Genomic DNA, 17,716 nt, shown 5'->3' on the forward strand with positions numbered 1-17,716 from the left:
TTAAGCCCAAGAGTTGGAGGTTGCTATGAGCTATGACACCACGGAACTCTACCCAGGGCGACAGCTTGAGACTCTGTCTCAAAAAAAAAAAAAAAAAAACTTCAAAAGAGGACAAGAGTCCAGAGAGAAGAGCATTTGACTGGGCAACAAGGCCCCTGAGAGTGTGTGGCCAGGAGGGATGATGGACTTACCAGGGTAGTAAAGTCTGAACCACAATTTGGGTCTTCTTCTTCTTTTTTTTTTTTTTTGAGACAGAGTCTCATTCTGTCACCCTGAGTACAGTGCCATGGTGTTATAGCTTACAGCAACCTCAAACTCTTGCCTCAGCCTCCTGAGTGGCTGGGACTACAGGCACATACCACCACACCCAGCTAGTTTTGCTATTTAAAAAAAATGTTTTTTCTTTAAAAAAAAAATGTATGAAACTAGTAATTCCTAATTTCTTTCTTTTTTTTTTTTTTTTTGTAGAGACAGAGTCTCACTTTATGGCCCTCGGTCGAGTGCCGTGGCCTCACACAGCTCACAGCAATCTCCAACTCCTGGGCTTAAGAGGTTCTCTTGCCTCAGCCTCCCGAGTAGCTGGGACTACAGATGCCCGCCACAACACCCGGCTATTTTTTGGTTGCAGTTTGGCCGGGGCCGGGTTTGAACCCATCACCCTCGGTATATGGGGCCGGCGCCTTACCGACTGAGCCACAGGCGCCGCCCAATACCTAATTTCTTTATATTTGTATTTTTATTTTTTTGAGACAAAGTCTCACTATGTCACCCTTGGTAGAGTGCCATGGTGTCACAGCTTACAGCAACCTCAAACTCTTGAGTTTAAGAGATTCTCTTGCCTCAGCCTCCCACGTAGCTGGGACTACAGGCGCCCACGACAACACCCAGCTGTTGCAGTTGTCATTGTTGTTTAGCTGGCCTGGGCCAGGTTTGAACTCGCCATCCTCAGTGTATGTGGCTGGCATGGTAACCACTGTGCTCTGGGCGTGGAGCCAAGTTTTTCTATTTTTAGTAGAGATGGGGTTTTGACTTTGCTCAGGCTGGTCTCCAACTCCTGAGCTCAGGGGAACCACCCACCTCGGCCTCCTAGAGTGCTAGGATTACAGGCGTGAGCCATTGCTCCCAGCCTACAAAAAAGTTTTTTTTTGTTTTTTTTTTTAGCTACTCAGGAGGCTGAGGCAGGAGAATCGCCTAAGCCCAGGAATTGGAGGTTGCTGTGAGCTGTGTGAGGCCACGGCACTCTACAGAGGGCAATAAAGTGAAACTCTGTCTCTACAAAAAAAAAAAAAAAAAAAAAGTTTTTTAAATAGCCTGGTGTGGTGGCACACACCTATGGTCCTAGCTACTCTAGAGGCTGAGGCAGGAGGATTGGTTGAGCCAGGGGTTTGAAGTTGCAGTGAGCTATGATGACGCCACTGAACTTTAGCCTGGGCAGCAGAAAAAGACCCTATTTAAAAAAAATAAAAAATGGCTTGGCTCAAGCGGCTAAGGGGCCAGCCACATACACTTGAGCTGACGGGTTCGAATCTAGCCTGGGCTGGCCAAACAACAATGACGGCTGCAACCAAAAAAAAAAAAAAAATAGCTGGACATTGTGTCCGGCATCTGTAGTCCCAGCTACTTGGGAGGCTGAGGCAGGAGACTCGTTTGAGCCCAGGAGTTGGAGGTTGCTGTGAGCTGTGATGCCACAGCACTCTATCCAGGGTGACAGCTCGAGGCTGTGTCTCAAAAAAAAAAAGAAAAACTTTGGCTGGGTGCTTGTAGCTCAGTGGCTAGGGCGCCAGCCACATGTACCAGAGCTTGGCGGGTTCAAACCCAACCTGGGCCTCCAAACAACAATGACAACTACAACCAAAAAAAAAAAAAACAATTGCTGGGCATTGTGGAAGGTGCCTGTCATCCCAGCTACTTGGGAGGCTTAGGCAAAAGGACTGCTTGAACCCAAGAGTTGGAGGTTGCTGTGAGCTGTGATGCCACAGCACTTTACCGAGGGCGACACAGAGAGACTCTGTCTGAAAAAACAAAACAGACTCAGCATCCGTGGCACAGTGGTTACAGCACTGGCCACATACACCCAGGCTGGCAGGTTCAAAACCAGCCAGGCCAGCTAAACAGCAATGACAACTGCAATAATAAATAGCCAAAAGATAGCCCGGCATTGTGGTGGGCACCTGTAGTCCCAGCTACTTGGGAGGCTGAGGCAAAAGAATTGCTTAAGGCTCGGCACCTGTGGCTCAAACGGCCAAGGCACCAGCCACATACACCTGAGCTGGTGGGTTCGAATCCAGCCTGGGCCCACCAAACAACAATGAGGGCTGCAACCAAAAAATAGCCAGGCATTTAGGCAGGCGCCTGTAGTCCCAGCTACTTGGGAGGCAGAGGCAGGAGTTGAGCCCAGGAGTTGGAGGTTGCTGTGAGCTGTGATGCCATACCACTTTACCCAGGGCAACAGCTTGAGGCTCCATCTCAAAAAAAAAAAAAAAAAAAAAAAGAATTGCTTAAGCCCAAGAGTTTGAGGTTGGTGCGAGCTGTGATGCCACGGCACTCTACCAAGGGCAACATAGTAAGACTCTGTCTCAAAAATAAATAAATAAATAAAAATAAAAAACAAAAAACAGGGTGGCGCCTGTGGTTCAGTGGGTGGCGCTGGCCCCATATAGCGAGGATGGTGGGTTCAAACCTGGCCTGGCAGCAATGAGAATTGCAACCAAAAATAGCCGGGCATTGTGGCGGGTGCCTGTAGTCCCAGCTATTTGGGAGGCTGAGGCAAGAGAATCGCTTAAGCCCAAGAGTTGGAGGTTGCTGTGAGCTGTGAAGTTACAGCACTCTACCCAGGGTGACAAAATGAGACTCTGTCTTAAAAAAAAAACAAAAACAGGGTTCGTACCCAGCCCCGGCCAAAAACTGCAAAAAAACAAAACAAAACAAACAACAAAAAAAACCAGAGAGACCTCTGGGCAGCACCTGTGGCTCAAAGTGGGTAGGACGCTGGCCCCTTATGCTGGAGGTGGTGGGTTCAAACCCAGCCCCGGCCCAAAATGGCAAAAAAAAAACCCCAAAAAACCAGAGGGACCTATGTGAGCACAGCTACTAACTGAGGCACACATACATGTCACACTCAGGCACATAATCACTCACAACCAAATCACACAGGCACATATATATATATATATATATATATACACACAGTCTCATAGACGTAGACATAAATTTCCAGTGATATGATCACAAAGATAATAGGCACACAAAGAAAACAGTCATACATATGGTGCCATATGAACACACAAGCTCGTTACACAAGCTTACAATTACATAGACAAAAAAACACAAAGACATTCAGCCACACAGACACAACCACAGATAGTTTACACAGGCACACAAGATCTGGAAACACATAACCACAACACAAGCACTCTTACAACACTTGGACACAGTCATACACACATACTAATCATCTCTGATAGAAGCACATGTCCACCAACATAATTATATGCTAATGTAGGACATGACTACACAAACATATTTATGAAGACTTATAATTTTATTTTTAATTTTTTGTAGAGGCAGCGTTTGGCCAAAGTATAGTGGTTGGATCATAGCTCACTACAGCCTTGAAATTCTGGGCTCAAGCTTTCCTTTCCAGGCCTCAGCTTCCACCGTAGCTAGGGTTACAGGCAGGAACCACTGGTGACTGCCCAGGCTGGTCTCAAACTCCTGGCCTCAATCCAGACACAATCAAGGTTGGGCGCGGTGGCTCACACCTGTTATCCTAGCACTCTGGGAGGCCAAGGCAAGCAGATCGCTTGAGCTCAGGTGTTCAAGACCAGCCTTAGCAAGAGCAAGACCTATCTCTACTAAAAATAGCAAAATTAGCCGGGCGTTGTGGCGGGCACCTGTAGTCCCAGCTACTCAGGAGGCTGAGGCAAGAGGGTCGCTGGAACCCAGGAGTTTGAGGTTGCTGTGAACTAGACTGATGCTGTGGCACTCTACTCAGGGTGACAGAGTGAGACTGTCTAAAAAAAAAGAAAGAAAGAAAGACAATCAAGACCACAAAACAGGACATACACACCTATGTAGAAAAATCATACACACACAGAGTTACAGTATCACACAACATTCCAGGGAAATACAGTCCTCACCCACCCCAGCACATGCAATAATTCAGGTAAAATTCCACAAATATAGGCCGGGCGCCATCCACTGTTAGCATGGCCTTGAGAAGCGTCTCTGCCCGGTTGCTGGGCAGAGAACTCTGGGAAGCCGGGGCAGGTGGATTGCCTGAGCTTACGGGCTCAAGACCAGCCTGAGCTAGAGCTCGTCCCCATATCTAAAAATAGCTGGGCGTTGTGGTGGGCGCTTGCAGTCCCAGCTACTCGGGAGGCTGAGGCAAGAGAATCGCTTGAGTCCAAGACTTTGGGGTTGCTGTGAGCTGTGACGCTACAGCACTCTACCAAGTGCAAGGGCGACAAAGTGAGAGTTTGTCTCAAAAGAAAAAAGTCCACAAATATTATACAAACACAAAGATGCATTATCATAACCCCATAAAGTCATAAGCACACAGACCCACACAGACGCAAAATTACTCAGGCAGAATCAATCTCACACACGCACACAGTGCTTCCTGGGACAGATTGTCAGGCAGGTTTGCTAAAATCGCCCACTCAGAGCTCATATTTGCCCCTACTAACACTCCTTTAAAGTACACTTGGAAGTCTAGCCTCTCGGGTTCCGGTACCACTTTTTTCTCTTGGCTCAATTGTCTCATTCATTAACTCCTGTATCTCTCCGCACACACCTCCCGCAAATGACCAATCAGGTATGGGCCGAGCTTGTGGCCACTAAGGGCGTAAATACAGCTGGCCAATCGGATTGGGGCACTCGTCTTCCGCCCCTTCCCGGCTATGCTTCTTAAAGGGGCTAACGTGTCTGGGCTGGACACGCCTGCTTCCGGGGTGGGAGGGTTTAGGTCTGCCATAGCCCCTTTAAGAAGCTTCGTTCGGCCTCTGGTCCTCTCTTGTCTTCTGAGGTCAAAGGCCTTGGTCAGTTGCATTCTCTGGGATTTGAGGCAACAGGTAAGTAGGGCGCGGGAACCTGGGGCCGCGGCTGGGAGCCGCTCGGGGCTGACTGCCTGGCTCCTCCAGTCCATCATTGTGGTTCCGGTCGCCATCCACTGTTAGCATGGCCTTGAGAAGCGTCTCTGCCCGGCTGCTGAACCGCAGACTCGGCCTACGTGTCCTGCGCACGGGGGTTTCCACGGCAGTGCAGTCCGGTCAGTGCGGGGGGCGGGGATGGGTAGGGAGGGAGGAACTGGGTTTGGGGGGACTTTCTTGGGGTGACTTTCCCGTTTTGTGTTTGTAGAGAAAGGCGGGAGGACACAGAGCCGACCGGCCAAGTGTAAGGACTCCTGGTTGTGCCGGGCGTCGCAGGCGGGCTGTGACCCAGAATCTGAGAACTATTCGGGCGGGGTGGCAGCGTCGTGCGCAGGGTCAGAGGCACTGAGATACGAGCCGGGTTAGAGAAACGACATCTTGCCGGTCCTGTTAGCCCGCATCAGCAGGGAACGAGATTGGAGTGGAGGGATGGGAGTGTCGGAGAGAAGGGGCAGTAGGCGGGCAGGCTGGGCTGAAGTAACCTCCACTCTCCTCCACAGCCTCGCGACCCCAGTTTGACTGGCAGGACCCACTGGTGCTGGAGGAGCAGCTGACGGTAGATGAGACTCTCGTCAGGGACACCTTCCGCACCTACTGCCAGGAGCGACTCATGCCTAGAATCCTGTTGGCCAATCGCAAGGAAGGTGCCTCGGGGCTTCTCCCACTGGACCTGCACCCTCCACCTTTCACACCAGTTCTGCCTGCCCTAGCCTCTGGGCCTCTCTGTCCCTGGGGCTGAAGCCTGCAGATTAGGGCTGGGCCTGAACTTGAGTTATCTGTCCCTTTGCAGTTTTTCATCGCGAAATCATCTTGGAGATGGGAGAGCTGGGTGTGCTGGGCCCCACCATCAAAGGTAGGGATAAATTTCTCTTGGTAGTCTGTGAACCCCACTGTGTCCAGTAGTGGCAATGAAGAGATGAATACAGCTTTGGCTTAGTGCCTGCCTCTTTGTGTGCCCCTATCTGGCTCTGACTCTGGCTCTTGGACCCCAGGGGTCCCTGATTCCAGCTAGGCAGGGCTTTGTCCTTTGCTGTCTCATCTTGCCCTCCTCCACTACCACCAGGGTATGGCTGTGCTGGGGTCTCATCTGTGGCCTATGGGCTCCTGGCCCGAGAGCTGGAGCGGGTGGACAGTGGTTACAGGTCAGCAATGAGCGTCCAGTCATCCCTTGTCATGCATCCTATCTACACGTATGGCAGCGAGGAACAGCGGCAGAAGTACCTTCCTCGGCTGGGTGAGTGCCTGCCCATGGGGCCTAGAGGAAGGAAAAGTCCCCAAGGTCTGGAGCTTAAGGGTGTGCCTGTCCTCTGTCCCCATCTCAAACATAGCAAGTATAGTGATCACCTGGATCCCCTGCCAGGCCCTGGACCTCACCTGGTCGTCTGATCCCTCACCAGCCCTGATTATCCTCTCCTAAGTGTCTCTCAACTCTACTCTGTTACCACTATCATTTCCCTTCTAGTTCATTTTCTGTGCCCCCATCCCAGCCCAAAGTTCAAAGTTTTAACTTCCTATCCAGCTCCCTGAGGCCCCTCTTGACCAGCCTCTGCTGGCATTTCCATCTCATTTCTGCCCACTCTCTTATTTGGTCCTCCCCAGCCAGACTCAGCTACTTGAAATTCTCCAAATGTACCTTTGGGCCTTTGCACATTCTGTTCCCACTGCGAGGGCTGCTTTTCCCACACCCCACTGCTTAACTCCTTGTGCCCTTCCTGATATAGTTTGGCCAACTACCTGGGGCCCCTCTGGCATTATAGCATTGAGATTGTCTCCCATACCCTCTAGGAATGTGGGAATGCTGTGAAAGCAGACCAGATTCACCTTGGTTATGAAGCCTATTTCATTGGCAAGGGTGTCAAATTTTAGTTCAGGGAATAGAGGCCAGGTGACCCCATGACCTGTCTTATGCCTACAGCCAAGGGGGAGCTTCTGGGCTGCTTCGGGCTCACAGAGCCCAACTGTGGGAGTGACCCCAGCAGTATGGAGACCAGAGCTCACCACAACCCATCCAACAAGAGCTACACCCTCAATGGGACCAAGACCTGGTGAGGGGTCTTGGCAGCGGGCAGGCAGGTGGACAGGGGAAGGGAAGTAGTGGCAAGACCCCTCACTGACTGTCCCACCCCTAGGATCACCAACTCGCCTATGGCCGACCTGTTTGTAGTATGGGCTCGGTGTGAAGATGGCTGCATCCGGGGCTTCCTGCTAGAGAAGGGGATGCAGGGTCTCTCAGCCCCCAAGATTGAGGGCAAGTTCTCTCTGCGTGCCTCAGCCACAGGCATGATCATTATGGATGGTGTGGAGGTGGCAGAGGAGAATGTGCTGCCCAACGCATCTGGCCTGGGGGTGAGCAGTGGCTACCTTGGCATCTGGTTTCAGGTTACCTGCTGGGTTACCTTTCTCAGTTAGGCACTGTGCTAGGGACCCTGCTGGAAATGAGAATGATACACTCCCCCTGCCTGTGGAGCCCACACAGTGGTGATTCTGGGAAGCTCTGTCTTGACTCACTGATGTGCTAGAAAATGCCTGTTTGTGACCATCTTACTCATACTGGCTCTGCCTGGGACAGAGATAGGCCTGAACCAGCTTAATCCTTCAACTTACACATGTCTTCCTGTCTCCTTACATCCACCACTTAGATCTGAGCATTGAACCCAGACCCAGTCTGGGTAGAACTGTGTGCAAATCTAGAGTGAGCAGGCGCTGTGCTTTGGTGCCAGGCCTGTGTGGGATTTACATAGCTGCCTGGAGTCCTTTCTTCCTGGGGTGTTTGGGGAGGAGTTTTTTCCTGCTTCAGAGTTGAGTCTGCATAGTACCTCCTGGGTGGCATTGAGGTTCCCTCTCAACCTTACAGGGTCCCTTTGGCTGCCTGAACAATGCCCGGTATGGTATTGCATGGGGTGTGCTTGGAGCTGCTGAGTTCTGTTTGCACACGGCTCGGCAGTATGCCCTGGACAGGTGTGTGGGGGCTGTCATGAGATCTCATGGGGTGTGGGGTGGCTTGGGTTCCATTCCATACCCACCAGCCCTCTATGAAGACTTCCTGGAGGAGGGGCCAAGGGATGGGGATAGGGTGGGGGGAGTGGGCCTCCCTTGTTTTAGCCTGTTCTTGCCCATCTAGGATCCAGTTTGGGGTCCCACTGGCTAGGAACCAGCTGATTCAGAAGAAACTGGCTGACATGCTCACTGAGATCACACTGGGCCTCCACGCCTGCCTGCAGCTTGGCCGCTTGAAGGATCAGGACAAGTAGGGGCTGCATGTGGGGGACCAGCTATAGCCAGAGAACTTGTGCCCCTCCTGGGAAAAAAAGTTCCTTCTGCCTGGTAGCCCTGGAAACCTGCCCCTTCTCTTCTGCCTTTTGGCCTTGATGTGATGGACCAGGGACAGTCCAACTGGTCTGTCACTGGGAACTTGGTTTCTTCATTGGGGAATCCTTACCCCTCGCTAGGTTTGCCAGGGGATCAGGATACCTGGATGCCCAATGCTTACATGTATGTACCACACCCAGGGCTGCTCCAGAAATGGTTTCTTTGCTGAAGAGGAATAACTGTGGGAAAGCCCTGGACATTGCCCGTCAGGCTCGAGACATGCTGGGGGGGAATGGAATTTCTGATGAATATCACGTGATCCGACATGCCATGAACCTGGAGGCTGTGAACACCTATGAAGGTGGGAGCTGGCCCCTTAGTGGTGGTGGTGGAGGTATCACAGTGGCCTCAGTGTCTGGGGCAGGGGCAGGCCCATGTTCTACTCACCAAGTCAAAGTGTGACCTGGGGCAAGTCACACCCCTTTATCCCTCATCTGGAGTTGCTCACATGGGACTGTGGAAGTGCTTCATGCACCACGTGGAGGGCCTAATCAAGCCATGTCAGGCCTCCCAGCCCTTTGTCCCAGATGCTCGGCAAGAAGAACATTCCCTAGACTGAGGTATAGACTCTGAGGGTATCCCTGGAGTGAGGCACACTTCCCACAGAGCTAGTGGACAGAAGGGAGTGAGAGTGAAGCTACACACAGGAATCACCACTCCATTTTATGTTAAGAGGAAAGAGAAGGACTCCAAGGTGGGAGGATCACTTGAGGCTAGGAATTCAGGATTAGCTTGGGCAACATAGTGAGACCCCATCTCTATAAAAAAAATTTTTTTTTTTTGTAGAGACAGAATTTCACTTTATGGCCCTTGGTAGAGTGCCATGGCATCACACAGCTGACAGCAACCTCCAATTCTTGGGCTTAAGCGATTCTCCTGCCTCAGCCTCCCTAGTAGCTGGGACTACAGGCGCCCGCCACAAACACCCGGCTATTTTTTTGTTGCAGTTTGGCCGGGGCCGGGTTTGAACCAGCCACCCTCGGTATATGGGGCCAGCGCCTTACTGACTGAGCCACAGGTGCTGCCCTCTATAAAAAAATTTAAAAATTTAGACAGGCATGGTGGTGTGTAACTGTAGTCCCAGCTGTTTGGGAAGCTGAGGGAGGAGAATCACTTGAGCCCAGGAGTTCAAAGTTACGTAAGCTATGATTATGTCATTGTACTACAGCCTGGGTGACAGAGTTGGACTATCTCTTAAGAAAAATTTTAAAAATTAAAAAAAAATAGGCCAGATGCAGGGGCTCATGCCTATGATCCTAGCACTCTGGGAGGCTGAAGCAGGTGGATTGTTTGAGCTCAGGAGTTCAAGACCAGCCTGAGCAACAGTGAGACTCTGTCTCTACTAAAAATAGAAAAACTAGCTGGGCATTGTGGTGGGTGACTGTACTGCCAGCAACTCCAGAGGCTCACGCAGGAGGATTGCTTGAACCCAGGAGTTTGAGGTTGCTGTAAGCTATGACGCCAAGGCACTGTCTCAAAAGAAAAAACTTTTTTTTTTTTTGTGGTTTTTGGCCGCGGCTGGGCTTGAACTGACTACCCAAGGCATATGGGGCCAGCGCCCTACTCCTTGAGCCACAGGCGCCACCCAAAACTTTTTTTTTTTTTTTTTTTTTTCAGTTTTGGCCGGGCCTGGGTTTGAACCCTTCACCTCTGGCATATGGGGCCAGCACCCTACTCCTTTGAGCCACAGGCGCCACCCGAAAAACTTTTTTTTTTTTTTTTTTAAGAAAAAAGTAATCTACAGACTGTATTACATGTACCCCACAACTGGTGGTGACTCACATAGGGCCCCAGAAATCCCTTGCTTGGTGAGAAGACAGATGTGGGAAAAGGTAATTAAGGAAAAAAGGGGCTACCAATGTGAGCTATACAGAAAGAGGGAGATATCAAGAGTTCCCTGGGCAGGGTGGCGCCTGTGGCTCAGTCAGTAAGGCACCGGCCCCATATACTGAGGGTGGCGGGTTCAAACCCGGCCCCGGCCAAACTACAACCAAAAAATAGCCTGGCGTTGTGGTGGGCACCTGTAGTCCCAGCTACTCGGGAGGCTGAGGCAGGAGAATCGCCTAAGCCTAGGAGTTGGAGGTTGCTGTGAGCTGTGTGAGGCCACGGCACTCTACTGAGGGCCATAAAGTGAGACTCTGTCTCTACCAAAAAAAAAAAAAAAAAAAAAAGAAAGAGTTCCCTGGGCAAAGAAGTTTCCAGACAGAGAAGACAGCATTTATGGGAAATGGCTGGGAATGGAAGGATCCTACAGCCATGGGATTGACCCTTAGGACAAATAGAGAGGGGATGGGTTAGATCTGTGCTTTTGGAAATAAAAAGAAGTATCTGCCTCTGTGAAAGGGAGGCATAGGCCAGGTGCAATGGTTCATGCCTGTAATCCTAGTATTCTGGGAGGCTGAGGCGGGTAGATTGTTTGAGTTCAGGAGTTCAAGAGCCAGACCCTGTTTCTAAAAAAATAAACTAGCTGGGTGTTGTGGTAGATGCCGGTAGTCTCAGCTACCTGGGAGGCTGAGATAAGAGGATTGCTTGAGCCCAAGAGTTAGAGGTTGCTATGAGCTATGATGCTACAACACTCTACCCAGGGTGACAAAGTGGGGGTGGGGGGCACACTCGTAGCTCACTGGTTAGGGCGCCAGCCACATGTTCTGGGGCTGGTGGGTTTGAACCCAGCCTGGGCCTACTAAATGAAAAAAAATAGCTGGGCATTATGGCGGGCGCCTATAGGCCCAGCTACTTAGGGAGGCTGAAGCAAAAGAATTGCTTGAGCCCAAGAGTTGGAGGTTGCTGTGACCTGTAATGTCACAGTACTCTACTCAGGGTGACAAAGTGAGACTGTCTCAATAAAAAAAAAAAAAGAAAGGAAGGCATTATTTCTGCCTTCTGTCCCTGGAAGCTGGGAAAAAGCAAATATCCAGATATGAAGCAGGGAGTTATGGGAAACTTTGTGATGGGTGGCTTCAGGTGGGGAGGTCACATGACAAGTGATTGTTTTTATGAGGTGTTTTCTTTCCTGTCCCTTCTGTGGGTAAGAAAAGATCTACCATGTTTCCACACAGCTAATGAGCTCTCAGCCTCAGTGGAAAGGGAGGTTGGCTGGGTTGAAAATCAAATGTTTAATCAACTGTGTGTGTATGTGTGTGTGTGTGTGTGTGTGTGTAGATGAATTTAGCAGGTGTGAGGAGGCTGGGCCTCTGCAGGGGATAGACTTACTACATTTTTGTGATCCGGTACCAAGTTTGGGAGTTGTTTTTTTTTTTCTTTTTTTGCCAAGATGCATTACAGAACTATGAAAAACATGCTTTTTCTCAGCATCGCCCAAACAGTGGCCTCTGAGCCTTCTCTTGGTGATTATCACTAAGGCGCGAGTCTCCCGGCATCTGTCAGCATTCACTATCTCTGTGGGTCTGTTCTTCTGAAGTAGTGGCCTAAGGGGGACATAAAGACTGATTTTAAAGGGAATTTGTGAGCTGTTAAGACTCTAAATTGACTCTATATTAATCCTGTCCAGGTACACATGACATTCATGCTCTGATCCTTGGAAGAGCTATCACAGGAATTCAAGCATTCAAGGCTGGCAAGTGAACCTACTTCACCATGGTGCTCTGAAGCCTCTTCCCAGAGAGACACCAGGTTGGTCCCTGGGAACACTGCACTCTGAGCTTATAAGGAAGGTGGTGGATGGAGCCAACTTTTATGGTGGGAATTGAAAGACATGGATTTTTAAATATTAAAATTTCCTTTCTGAAATTGTTCAGATGTGCTCCTTAAAAGAAGATGAAGATGGAATTCTGTAGAGTTTCACAGTCCACTTAACCATGGATGAGAACAGATGCTTCTCTTGAGAGAAGAAGAGTGACCCTCAAACCAGCTTCCTCAAGACCACAATGGTATCTGACTGAGCAGACTCCCCTCACTTCAAAGTTTCACTGTGTGCCCTCTGACCCTCCCATCACGGGGTAGTGCCTTATGGTGAATGTTGGAACAGAACAGGGGAGAGGAAAATAAAGCATCTACATTTCTGACCCCAGTGTTGGGCCCCATTTACTGGGAACCACCTAATAAGTAGTTTCACAACCACAGGAGGAACATGTCTGGGATGAGGTGGGAGTCTCCCGTACAGTGGTCTGGCTCATGTCTGAATCTTAAGCTCTGCTGAAATAGATAAACCTGGATTAGGTACTGCCCAGCCCCCAGGGGACATGTACATGTAGCAGGGCTGTGGGTAGAAGGATGATTTCTGGCTGGCAGAGGTGTGGAGGACTTTGTCTTTTCTGACCACTGAATAGTGGGAAATGGCAACAGCCCAGCTTCCTGGCTTGGACACACCATATGTTACAGGGGACCACATGGCAAGATACCAAGGGCTTTGCAGTGATTATTGCCCTGTGGGGTGAGAGCTGGGTGCCTGGGTTTCTGTTCACATTTAATCTCAGCTGGGTCATCACTACCCACAGCCTCTGGCAGAACCCCCATGAGCTTACCTCAGGCTGGACGCACAGGTCTTTGTACACAGTCTCCACAGTGTGGCAGACTTGTTTGAGTTCTGTTTCCAAATGGGTGATCTTTGCCATTTTCTGGGTGAACTCTTGCAGCTTATCCTGGATGATCTTGTTGTGGTGATTATAAATGTGATACATCCTCTCCTCTAACTTCTCTGTCAGATCCGAAACCTTTTAAAGAATAAGATGGAAAACCAAATAAGCATCAGCAGATAATGATTCTAAACAGATCTCTTAGATTTCTGCAATTTATCTTATAAAAACGGTAAAAACAACTCCAGTGCAGTGAGGGTGAAATTGCCTATATGTGAAAAAAAAATTATTTTTGAGACAGAGTTTTGTCCTTTTGCCCCAAGTAGAGTGCAGGGGTGTCACCATAGCTCACTGCAGCTCCCAACTCCAGGGCTTAAGCAATCTTCCTGCCTCAGCCTTTGAGTAGCTGGACTTATAGGTGCATGCTACTACACCCAGCTGTATCATTTTTATTAGAGACGTCACTTGCTCAGGCTGGTCTTAAACTCCTGACCTCAAACTATCCTCCCCCTTTGGCTTCCCAGAATGTTAGGATTACAAGCATGAGCCCCAAATTTTATTTACTTTTTTTAAAACAAGAGGCAAGGCTCAGTGCCCGTGGCTCAGTGGTTAGGGCACCAGCCACATACACTGAGGCAGACAAGTTTGAACCCCGCCCAGGCCTGCTAAGCAACAATGACAACTTCAACAACAACAGCAACAACAACAACAACTGTAGCAGGTGCCTGTAGTACCAGTTACTTGGGAAGCTGAACCAAGAAAATTGCTTAAGACCAAGAGTTTGAGGTTGCTGTGAGCTGTGACACCATGGTACTCTAATGAGGGTAACACAGTGAGACTCTATCTCAAACCGCCTCCCCCCCACCCCTGCAAAAAAAACAAGAGGCAAAATTATATACAGTCAAGTGCCACATAACAATATTTGGGTCAATGACAGACTACATATACAACAGTGGTCCCATGAAGTTATCATACCATATTTTACCTTTACCTTTGCTATGTTCAGGTATGTTTAGAAACACAAATACTCACCATTGTGTTACAACTGCCTATAGTATTCAGTACAGTAATATGCTGTACAGGTTTGTAGCTTGGGAGCAATATTCTATGCTCAATGATGTCTGCATGATGATGAAACTGCTTAATGACACATTTCTCAGAATTATTCCTGGTTGTTAAGTGATGCATGAGTGTATATAGTATAAGCTCAATCAGGTTAGGAAGAAATAACACAAAACAGGAAGTAGAGGCTTGGTGCCTGTAGCTCAGTAGTTAGGGCGCCGGCCACATACACCTGGGCTGGTGGGTTAGAACCTGGCCTGGGCCTGGTAAACAATGACAACTACAACAAAATAGCCAGGCGTTGTGGTGGGCACCTGTAGTCCCAGTTACTTGGGAGGCTGAGGCAAGAGAATTGCTTAAGCCCAAGAGTTTGAGGTTGCTGTGAGCTATAAGCTATGACACTATGGCACTCTACCGAGGGTGACATACTGAAACTGTCTCAAAAAAAAAAAAAAAATAGAAAAGAAACAGGAACTAGAAGAAACATGCCAACAAAATGGCCTCTGGATGGTATGTTTAGAAACAAATACCATTGGGTTATAACTACATAAAGTATTCAGGACAGTAATATGCTGTATAGGTTTGTAGCTTGGGAGCAAGCTCTACCCAGGGTAACATAGTGAGACTGTCTCAAAAAGAAAAGAAAAGAAACAGGAACTAGAAGAAACATGCATGCAACAAAGTGGTATAAGGCATGGGTGTTTTTGAGATAGGGTCTTACTCTCTGTCATCAGGCTTGCATACAGTGGCATCATCATAGCTCATTGTAATCTCAAACCCCAGAGATTTGAGCTCTGCAATCCTCCTATCTCAGCTCCCAACCCCAATAGCTGGGACAATAAGAGTGCAGCACCATGCCCACCTAAGTTTTCTATTTTTTGTAAAGACAGGCTGTCTCTCAGGCTTGTCTCAAACTCCTCTTAAACTGACCCTCCTGCCTCAGCTCCCAAAGTGCTAGCATTACATTTGTACAGGAGTCATTGTCTCAGGAAAAAAAGAAAGCAAGCAGGGCAGCGCCTGTGGCTCAGTGAGTAGGGCACTGGCCCCATATACCGAGGGTGGTGGGTTCAAACCCAGCCCCAGCCAAACTTCAACAACAAAAAATAGCCGGGCGTTGTGGCGGGCACCTGTAGTCCCAGCTATTTGGGAGGCTGAGGCAAGAGAATCCCCTAAGCCCAGGAGTTGGAGGTTGCTGTGAGCTGTGTGACGCCTCAGCACTCTACTGAGGATGATAAAGTGAGACTGTCTGTACAGTAAAAAAGAAAACAGGTGGCGCCTGTAGGTCAGTGGGTAGGGCACCAGCCACCCAGGCTGGCGGGTTCAGGTCTGGGCCAGCTAAATGACAACTGCAACAAAAAAATAGCCGGGCATTGTGGTGGGCGCCTGTAGTCTCAGCTACTCAGGAGGCTGACGCAAGAGAATTGGTTAAGTCCTCAAACTTTTTAAACAGGGGGCCAGTTCACTGTCCCTCAGATCGTTGGAGGGCTGGACTATAGTTTTTAAAAAAAACTATGAACAAATTCCTATGCAAACTGCACATATCTTATTTTGAAGTAAAAAAACAAAACGGGAACAAATACAATCACAACCGTCTCATGTAGCCTGTGGACCACAGTTTGAGGACCCCTGCCCAAGAGTTTGAGGGTGCTGTGAGCTATGATGCCATAGCACTCTACTGAGGGCTGAGATTCTGTCTCCAAAAAAAAAAAAGAAAGAAAGCATTTTATTTTTATTTATTTATTTATTGCAGTTTTTGGCCAGGGCCGAGTTTGAACCCACCACTTCCAGTATATGGGGCTAGTGCCCTACTCCTTTGAGCCACAGGCACCTCCTAAATAATTTGGAGGACTTTTTTTTTTGCAGTTTTTGGCCGGGGCTGGGTTTGAACCTGCCACCTCCGGCATAAGGGGCCGGTGCCCTACTCCTTTGAGCCACAGGTGCCACCCTGAAAGCAAGCATTTTAAACTTAAACTTACACAATGCATTTTTCAGGACATAACCCTATTATATGTCAAGGAACACGCATACTATGTGTGTATTGTCTAGCACTATGTGTGAAATATAGTCAGGTGATGCTGACCGGTGGTTCACACCCCTCCCTTTTATGTAAGGAATGCCGCCTACTCCTGCTGGAGGGAGTCTGTTACCTTGATCTTGAGGCTGTCCCTGAAGTTGGTCATGAGTGCATGGTCCTTCTGCCTGCTCTCATTGATGTTTTCAATCAGTTCCTGGGCTCTCTTCTTCAGGATTTCAATGCTGGAGTCCAGGGAGGAGAAGTAGGAGCCTAACTTCCCTTCCAGCACCATCACTTGGCGACTGGAACCAGAGGTGGCAACACAAGGGCTAGAAGCCTGACTTCTGAAAGCACAGGAAACCGAGATAAGCACCAAACTCCCAAGATCGGCTGAGCTGAATGAACTGTATGGTAGGAGGTGACCTGTGTGGTTGCCTCCCATAGGTGACACTTGGCATGTTTCCTAGGTTTTTTCTTTTTTTTTTTTTTTTGTAGAGACAGAGTCTCATTTTATGGCCCTCAGTAGAGTGCCGTGGCCTCACACAGCTCACAGCAACCTCCAACTCCTGGGCTTAAGCGATTCTCTTGCCTCAGCCTCCCGAGCAGCTGAGACCACAGGCGCCCGCCACAACACCCAGCTATTTTTTGGTTGCAGTTTGGCCGGGGCCGGGTTTGAACTCGCCACCCTCGGTATATGGGGCCGGCGCCTTACTGGCTGAGCCACAGGTGCCGCCCGTTTCCTAGGTTTTTTCATTTACTCATTCAAGTGATCCTCCCACCTCCCAAAATGCTAGAATTATAGCCATCAGCCATTGCACCCGGCCCATAGATACTTTCTTAAATGTTCTGTGTCTGTCTCCCCTTTCCCAATCTGCTAGGTGTTGCTCACAGCATGCAGATCTGGGGCTAGCATACCTGCACCTCGATGAGGGAAATTGCTGTCAAGAATTATACCTTTAAAAAAAAAAATTTTTTTTTTTTGAGATGGAGTCTCACTCTCCTGTCCTGGGGTTGAGTGCCGTGGCATCATCATAGCTCATAGCAACCTTGAACTCTTGCACTCAAGTGACCTTCATGCTTCAGCCTCTCAAGTAGCTGGAAGTACAGGTGTGCACCGTGATGCCTAGCTAGTTTTTCTATTTTTAGTAGAGATGGGGTCTTGCTTTTGCTCAGGCTAGTCTCAAACTCTGAGGTCAAGCAATCCACCTGCCTCCACCTCCCAGTGTGCTAGGATTATAGGCATGAGCCACTGTACCCAGCCCTAAAAAAAAGTTTTTTTAACACACACACACAAAGTGATGTTTGACCCACACTGTACATGTGACTATAACTAGGTAATTCAATTATATATTGTAAAAGCCAATGAAATAGGGATCAAAAAGTGACAGCTGTCTAAAAAGCTAAAGTGGGCTGGGCCTGGTGGCTCACAACTGTAATTCTGGCTCTCTGGGGGGCCAAGGTGGGGGTGGATTGCTTGAGCTCACAAGTTCAAGACCAGCCTGAGCAAAAAGTGAGACACCATTGCTATTAAAAATAGAAAAACTGAGACAAGAGGATCGCTGGAGCCCAAGTTGGAGGTTGCTGTG

At 49.0% G+C, this 17,716-nt stretch overlaps 2 protein-coding genes across 11 annotated transcripts in view; one reads left to right on the top strand and one right to left on the bottom strand.

The window, feature by feature from the left end:
• Nucleotides 1-3,902: 3,902 nt before the first annotated feature.
• The window catches only part of SYCE2 (synaptonemal complex central element protein 2), a 36,411-nt gene continuing 22,597 nt past the window's right edge, over nt 3,903-17,716 (bottom strand). Inside the window, exons 3-5 of one of the 3 annotated variants that reach the window (XM_053585079.1) lie at nt 16,264-16,474; nt 13,004-13,192; nt 3,903-4,013 (exon numbers count right to left, since the gene is read on the bottom strand). In XM_053585079.1, the coding sequence (XP_053441054.1) occupies nt 3,987-4,013; nt 13,004-13,192; nt 16,264-16,474 (427 nt within the window). In that variant the 3' untranslated portion in view covers nt 3,903-3,986. Of the gene's footprint in view, nt 4,014-10,698; nt 11,948-13,003; nt 13,193-16,263; nt 16,475-17,716 lie in introns of those variants that run through there. The other 2 variants (XM_053585077.1, XM_053585076.1) reach the window with 2 other exon arrangements.
• GCDH (glutaryl-CoA dehydrogenase) lies at nt 4,922-12,544 on the top strand. 8 transcript variants are annotated; one of them, XM_053585051.1, is made up of 13 exons: nt 4,922-5,072; nt 5,142-5,269; nt 5,359-5,511; nt 5,651-5,794; nt 5,941-6,003; nt 6,214-6,384; nt 7,066-7,195; nt 7,280-7,496; nt 8,005-8,108; nt 8,272-8,397; nt 8,660-8,820; nt 12,031-12,152; nt 12,270-12,544. In XM_053585051.1, exons 2-12 carry the CDS (start codon nt 5,179-5,181, stop codon nt 12,102-12,104), a joined length of 1,434 nt encoding a protein of 477 aa, XP_053441026.1. In that variant the 5' UTR covers nt 4,922-5,072; nt 5,142-5,178; the 3' UTR covers nt 12,105-12,152; nt 12,270-12,544. The 8 variants fall into 8 exon arrangements, with proteins under 8 accessions (XP_053441026.1, XP_053441033.1, XP_053441031.1 ...); XM_053585054.1 differs by having other exon boundaries at nt 4,939-5,072; nt 5,178-5,269; XM_053585056.1 differs by lacking the exon at nt 5,359-5,511 and having other exon boundaries at nt 4,923-5,072.

This window comes from Nycticebus coucang, chromosome 3, assembly GCF_027406575.1.
Source record: "Nycticebus coucang isolate mNycCou1 chromosome 3, mNycCou1.pri, whole genome shotgun sequence".
Classification (NCBI taxonomy): domain Eukaryota; kingdom Metazoa; phylum Chordata; class Mammalia; order Primates; family Lorisidae; genus Nycticebus; species Nycticebus coucang.

Coding starts and splice junctions, on each gene's coding strand:
- GCDH (XM_053585051.1), top strand. CDS start 5,179: ATGGCCTTGAGAAGCGTCTCTGCCCGGCTGCTGAACCGCAGACTCGGC. Junction 6,385..7,065: donor GAAGTACCTTCCTCGGCTGG/GTGAGTGCCTGC, acceptor TTATGCCTACAG/CCAAGGGGGAGCTTCTGGGC. Junction 7,497..8,004: donor CCAACGCATCTGGCCTGGGG/GTGAGCAGTGGC, acceptor TCAACCTTACAG/GGTCCCTTTGGCTGCCTGAA.